Source organism: Sphaeroforma arctica, assembly GCF_001186125.1.
Source record: "Sphaeroforma arctica JP610 unplaced genomic scaffold supercont1.2141, whole genome shotgun sequence".
In the NCBI taxonomy this organism is placed as follows: domain Eukaryota; class Ichthyosporea; order Ichthyophonida; genus Sphaeroforma; species Sphaeroforma arctica.
The window spans coordinates 754-8,029 of NW_014038417.1; the positions used below are offsets into that span (position 1 = coordinate 754).

At 40.9% G+C, this 7,276-nt stretch overlaps 1 protein-coding gene across 1 annotated transcript; it reads left to right on the plus strand.

Annotated features, from left to right (window-relative positions):
- The first annotated feature begins 5,370 nt into the window (after window positions 1–5,370).
- On the plus strand, window positions 5,371–6,390 carry SARC_12208 (hypothetical protein). Its single transcript, XM_014293691.1, has one exon. The coding sequence runs from the start codon at window positions 5,641–5,643 to the stop codon at window positions 6,298–6,300; it is 660 nt and encodes a 219-aa protein (XP_014149166.1). The 5' UTR covers window positions 5,371–5,640; the 3' UTR covers window positions 6,301–6,390.
- The last annotated feature ends 886 nt before the right edge of the window (window positions 6,391–7,276 follow it).

The window sequence follows — 7,276 nt, forward strand, 5'->3', positions numbered from 1 at the left end:
CCTTCAAAATGGATTTTAAAAGTATGAGCAGATTGAGTTCAGCGACTGATATATACTGCTTTTTTGTTTAAAACAAAAAAGGCAACAAACATATTTTCTCCGCTCACTCGTCGTGAGCCCGGTCTGCCCCCAGGGCTCAGGCCCCAGGGCTCAGGCCCCAGGGCTCAGGCCCCAGGCCCCCAGCGAGTCCAAACCCCAGCGGCACTGCTCATGAGCCTCAACTTAGTCTTCATGTCCTCCACGCCCCGCGGCTCACGGTCGTTCAAAAATTCAAAAACAGGGGATTTTTATTTTTATTTTTTTAATAGTACTTCAATGTTTTAAATAGAATTAGGTCTCTTGAATGTAACTATTTATTATAAAACGACATATATAAACGACACAATCCATGTGTTGTTTCAATTTTTATATATGTCGTAAACGTTTGAAAATCTAGAACCACTGAATCACTGACTCACTGACCACTCTGCGTCTGTGCCACAGTGCCACTTGACTACCAGAACTAAAAGCTTTGGGATCGGAATTTTTTACTTTTTTGTTTTTGTTTTCTTGTTTTTTAATATAAACAACAAAATATGTATGTACGTTCTTCTTGATGCTTTTTTCTATAAAAAAAACATTTAGTATTTTGGTTTTTTTAACAAAATATACTCCCATACACATTTGGAGTTTCTTTATACCTAATTAGTAACATTTGTGGCTGACTTCTCGAAATCTCAGGAAGAGTACGTGAAGAATGGCGCTAAAAAAATGTTGTTTGTGGTATCCCATCTCATGTCGAGGTTTTTGTATAAAATTGTAATGTCTGCCCGTTACTTTTGTCTTTTTAGTATTGAGTACAGTCATGCCTCTTTATATGTCCAGTTCCCGGGATTGGCAAATATTTGGACATATAAAGAGGTAAGACAAATCTGGGTCAGTTTCATACCATCAGGTTCGGGGTCCAACCTATGGGAGTATGGGTCACACCAGGAGGTATTCTAGGCGCTCTCATTAAATACCCCTTTCGTGACGATCAAGCCGTGACTTACACTAAAACCAGCTTCTCTAAACCTTATTTACCGACCCACTCAATCAAACGCTTCTCGAACTCGTCATGTGTTCCTCTCCTTTCTCGATATTTCTTTTTTGCATGCACCTCATAAGACTGACTAAGTATGTTCTCTCCAGACTCCATGAACCTTCTTGCTGTTTTGATACTGACGCCGAATGATGCATGCGCTACCCGCACGGCCTCCTTAACTAAATCCTTACGATAGCTGTCTTTCCATGATAGATCTAAGCTGTATCCCGATTTCTGGATTGTACGCACGACGACACCTTTAACTTTTTTTATTCGATTGATTCTTTTTGTTGTATTGGAGCTCACATTTGATAATACATGTTTTCTTCTTCTTACCAAAGTGAGCTTATCTATCGTTTTAGGTGCGTTTTGTGTCAATTCGTCTGGCTCTGTCTGTCTGTTATTAGTGAAACCAGGCTTCCCACAAGTCATCCGGTGGCTGGCATTTATCTGTAGACAGGCAGTAACCGATTGAATTTGAGCCATACCCCTCACCAAGATGCACGCCACAAAAGGCATGCATACTTCGATCGCAACCAGCACATTTATATACACCACCCACTGGGTGCTTTGTAGTGCATCCTTTCGCACAACAGCGTTCACCACTAGAAGTGTCTCCCATCAGGATCTATTGTAGTATGTATTATAGTTAAAGCTACCGCCAAGCTAAGGTGAAAGGTGAAATATTCACACTTGTAAAAACTTTTTTTTTAAAAAGATAAATATCCGAATGACCCCTGAGTCTAAGTCTCACCGACCCTCTGACAGTCTGACCGCAGTGACCGGATGACCGGAGCACTATGATGAACAACACAAATTTTAAAAAGAGCAATTAGCTCCTGATTAGCTCAGTTCCAATCAGTGATATTAATAGTCGGACGTCCAAGAGCAGACTGTAGGACCGGTCTAAAAAGACCTGACTCATATATAGGGGGTTGGCCAAAATAGAAATTGGACATATAAAGAGGTAGACACCTTAAAGAGGCGGACATATAAGAGGTATGACTGTATTCACTTCCCATACATAGCCTTGTTCTAAAATAAAAAACCTATACGCTCTACGGACTCGCCCCTCACTTTTCATTCGCTGTAGATAGTCTTGAAATTTAAAAAAACATTCCCTCTGTCTCACTTCTCTCTTGTCTTGTGACTTTGAGCCGGTTTCATGGGCCGTGAGACTTCTTGTGAAGTTGTATGTGGCTGTGTATAACTGTCAAAAATTATAACTGTTTGTTTATATAATATATTTAGACTACACTCTGCTGTGTGCACTGTGCAGTGTGTACTCAGTACTGTGCAGTGCGCAGTGCAGTCGTTACAGTGTGTTGGACACTGTCGGACAGTGTCGGATGTCGTGTGTAACAAATTATACAGTCACAGTGTCAGTGAGACAGTGGCAGTTTCAACCCTCACCGGTGTGACTGTTCACTGTGTTGAATCCAGAATCATGACAGTCGTGAGTCGTACTATTGTGACTCGTTGTTAGTTGTGACTTGTGAGTGTGACCTTCAGTGTACACTGCACACAGGGCACAGTCTCGTGAGTTCGTGTCTTCGTGTGTCTTCTTGTGACTCGTGTCAGTGTGCCGTTATTTACTCCTGAAGTGCTGAGTGCTGACAGCTGAGAGTAAATACTTTTAACTGTTAACTGTTAGTTGCCATGTGGGGCTTTCTTTTTTTTCTTTTTTTGAAAACTATCCAAAAACAAACCAAAACAACCAAAACTGGTATTATTATTTTTTTTTAAACAAGGGATCTGTCTTTGAGATGAAAAAAAATACAAGTTTTTTTTTTAAACTCAGACTCAGAGTCAGACTTTCAGTCGAGGCTCAGAGGCTCAGACACTCAGACGACAGACACTCAGTCACTCAGATACCTTTTCTTTTTTTTAAATAGTATCCTAATGAGTAGGAGTACGTACTCCGTATTATTTTTTACTTCAAAGAGTCTTAAGTGCGAAATACCAAAGCTGTTTTTACTTTTTACAAGGCCCAGGCGGCCAGGCCCCCAGCCTCCGGGGCGGCATGGCCCCAGGAGTTCACTGTTCAGGTCCCAGCCAGGTCCCAAGGCCCAGGAGGCAGGAGTTCAAAATTGCAAGGCCTAATTCCTCTACTACTACATAGAGAGTGTACTCAGTACACTGTACCGTACTATCAATCTATCATACGAGAGAGTAGACCAGTTATGTACACATTTCTAATTTTCTACGGCAGGACGAGTCCAGAACTCATGACTCGGGACAACCGACAAGCGTAAATGACTGGACAGAAAAGATTATTATTTTTTTAAATCAAAACAGGGAACAAGGAATGCCTTTATACGGCACTGGTGACAATACAATTATTAACCATCTCAGGCCCAGTTTCCTACCAGTCTCATACTATTACTTTCTCGAGTTTAATTTGCTTAAATATAGGTGTATTTAAAATGTAATTGGCGTGATTTTAAGCACTTGTGAGATGTGTCGTATTTTCTGCCGGTTTGTTTATCTGTCGGCTGAAAGCGCTCTACTTAAATGTTAGATATTGTACCGCGGATACAACCCATTTGTTGCACTTATGTTAGGTCTGACATATGTTAGCAGTTACACATGTATAAAGGCGTCCTCTGCCTTAGCTATTGCTTCGGATTCGCCCCTGGTTTTACAGTTGATACTATTCGTGTCTAACATACGTCGACCTCTCCTCTGAGGTCGACAAAGAACTAATACAAGTCAATAAATGGGCTAAAATCACGCTAATTACATCTTTAGAGAGCAAAGTAAACAAGTATGAGACTGGTAAAAAACTGGGCCTGAGGTGGTTAATAATTTTATTGTCACCAATGCCGTATAAAGACAATCTTTTTAGTTCACCCTACTCTCAGGACTCTTCAGACTCTCAGAAAATTAGTAAATACAGTACATATGTATGTAATCTTTCAGTATGTATTCAAAAAAATACAATTGTACATATCCTCGGATCTCGGTATTTACATTGTTGTTGTTGTTTTTTTAATTTATACTGTCCTTGACTCCTTCGCGACAACTTCTTGTCAAGACTCAAGTACCAAGTCTGTCAATTCAAACTGTCGAGTCGCGAGTCGCACCTGTCGCGACTGTCAAAGCCGTCGCGGTGCTCACAGCCAGTGTCACCCACTACACACTACATAGTACACAGTCACACTGACAAACTGACTGACTGACATACTGTCGCCTGACGCCTATTTATCAAGTCTCAAGCTTTCTTTAAAAACAAATACAAATCTTTTAAATAAAAAATCAATTTAAAAAGGATAAAATGTGTGTATTTTTTTGTATTTTAAAGTCACACTGCCACAGGGCACCCGGCACAGGCCACAGGACCACATGACCACAGCCCACCGGGCGTAGGACTGGCCTCGAGAGTCAACTGTCTAGACAGACCTGAGACCTGTGGCGGGCCGCAGTCTGTGGGCTACCAAACGGCCTGGCTATATACTTTATGATAGTTTAGGGCCATAGGCCATAGGCCATAGGGGGCCATGAGAGCCACAGGCCTCTGTGACTAAAAAAATATATTTCACGAGCAGTTATTTTAGACTGCGACGGTGAATATTTATTTATTTTTAAATATGGCTGACAGCTACAGGGCTTCGCCTTCAGTCTAATAACACCTGCCCACAAAATTTAAAACCCCCAGTTACTTCATGAGCCCAGGACTCCAGGAGTCCAGACTCTAGGAGTCCAAGGACGGACTTTTGGAATTTCATTATCCATGCCCAGCCGGCAGCCGCCCAGGCCCGAGGGCTCTAACACAAGAAGGGCAAGAAAAGGCCTAAATGATTTTTAAATGGTGTGATGTTTAAATACCACAGGACAAAGATGCTACGTTTTTCTTAAAAAAAAACCCCCCATCTTGAAGACTTGTGAAGGACGCGGAACAAACCAATTCTTTGAAAATTAGAGTAATATACTCTCCTAGAATTATAAATATTTGTTTGTTTGTTTTCAATCACTTGCTCCACCATCATGATGTAGAGTAGACAACGCATCTGTAAAACACTAAAAACTATAAAGCTGCACTAGTTTTGACTTTTGTACACTCCTGATCCTGAGCCCTGAGCCCTGAGCCCTGAGCCCTGAGCCCTGAGCCCTGAGCCCTGAGGCCCCTGACCTGTTTTTTAAAAACAAAAGAGAATAAAAAAAAGCAAAGCAAGAGACCTGGTTTTTTTTTATCAATATGTAAATATGTAAGGCAAACAAATAAGTCGGTAATTTTAAATAATAATATACATACATTGATTAAAAAAAATGCGAGCGAGTTATCTAATTTAGAAGGCTATGTGTGAGTTTGTATAAAACTGTGCTCACCACGACATCATTGTGTTATAACAGTGATAACACTCCACATCGTCCACCCACAACAAGCGAGACAAACGTGTTTTTTAAGACATAGCCTGAATATACCACATTTCCCAACCCACATTTGGCTAAAGAAAAACTTAGTCACTGCTATTTTCACAGGCGAGTTCAATCTACAGGCATATTTGGATAAGCACTAAGCAGTTGCGAAAATATACAATTAGATCGAGGCGTACGTAATTAAAAGTACTGGAGTCATGTCGCTGACACCGAGACAATGCGAGATGATCAAGAGCTCTTGGAAGGAAGCTTCACAAGGCGGGAAGCCTACCGAGTTTAGAGCACTGAGATTTGTTATGGATTTCTACTCGCATCTGTTCGATCTTGCACCCTCTACCAAATCTATGTTCAAAGGGGGTATGGCAAATCAAGGGAAAGCTTTGGTCGGTATGCTCGATATAGTTGTGAATCATATAGACTCTTTGGCTACTATAAAAGGTGATGTGGAACTACTGGGACAGAGACACGCCAAGTATGGTGTTACTTCAAATATGTATGTTACAGCTGGCAGAGCTCTAGTCATGGCCTTAGCTCCGCGTATACCCGACGACGAGGATAAACCTGAATGTGCAAGCGCATGGATGGATGCATACTCTTTCTTGGCTTCGATAATGTGTAATGCGGCTGGAGATAAACTGGCTATGACTTCGATAAGGCGCACTATCAACCCTGCAGACCTTCCCGAGAAGGACTTCAAAGAAATAGTGAAAACAAAGAAAACGCTCAAGGCACATCTCAGGAAGAAGCAAGGATCAGATAGTGTAACATTTCTGGACTCAGATATTTCTCCTGAAGCGAAGAAAAAGAAAAGTAATATGTTCACGAGGATGTTCAAACCATCGTCCAAGGTTAAATAGTTGTTTAGCAATATTCTGTAAGTAGCGCCAATAATTTTCTGTAAATATGCAGTACATATTCAATAAATCTCACTAGGTGCGATTAGCACACTTTACATGTTGGTTTCCTGGTACATAGCAACCCTTCAATGCCTGGTTGACTACTGATATAGATCCTGATTTAAAGAACGAAGGTTGATAAACGATAAGGAAATGAAACATGCCGTTGTGCCAGTATATTAATAACTAATAACGTAGCCAGGGGACCATCTTGAGATCCCAGTATTTGACGCTCGCATGTACTTCGCGGGCATACTGGTAGGTTGTTTTGATATCTTGTGTGTGGTTTTGTATAAGTCGTGATTTTTTATGCATAGTTTTTGCTTTTTATTAAAACAGCGAACAGTATATAAAAATTGTTGAACTGTTGACTCCAGCTGATTGCGGTGACGGTACTAGCTACTATCATGAATTTGATGGCGGGCACTAGACACACGTGGGACTTAATCATTGAAATCTGGATTTGCACTTTGTGTCTCCGTGCTTATAGGGACGGCATAACGATGTCATTGGTGATGACAGTGAGACGCTTTTCAGATAGTCGAGCACCCGAGAAATATATATACTGGTGATGCGTCGGTGCCGATCAATTGTAACGAGATAAACCCGCGCCGTTAAGACCTGACATACTGGTCACTAGCCTGGTCAGAAAAATGAATGATTTACACAATATGGTATAAATAAAGGTCGCTTCATAACCGCGTGTTAAAATCAAACGATGTTGTTGGTGCTTATACATATTCTTCAGGCACATAGTTATAAATACTATACGCTCCTATCTCAATATGCATAGAAGATTTGGTTGTCGAAATAATAAAGTACCGAACTGTGCAGCGCTTTGGTGTCGCTACATAACCACCAAATTATTGCGAGGTAAAATAAATACATTTCTTTGACAAAAATTGCAATATAGATGTACGTATTTCAATATAGATAT

Bases quoted from the DNA above. Each gene is read 5' to 3' on its own strand.
- SARC_12208 (XM_014293691.1), top strand. From the start codon at position 5,641: ATGTCGCTGACACCGAGACAATGCGAGATGATCAAGAGCTCTTGGAAG.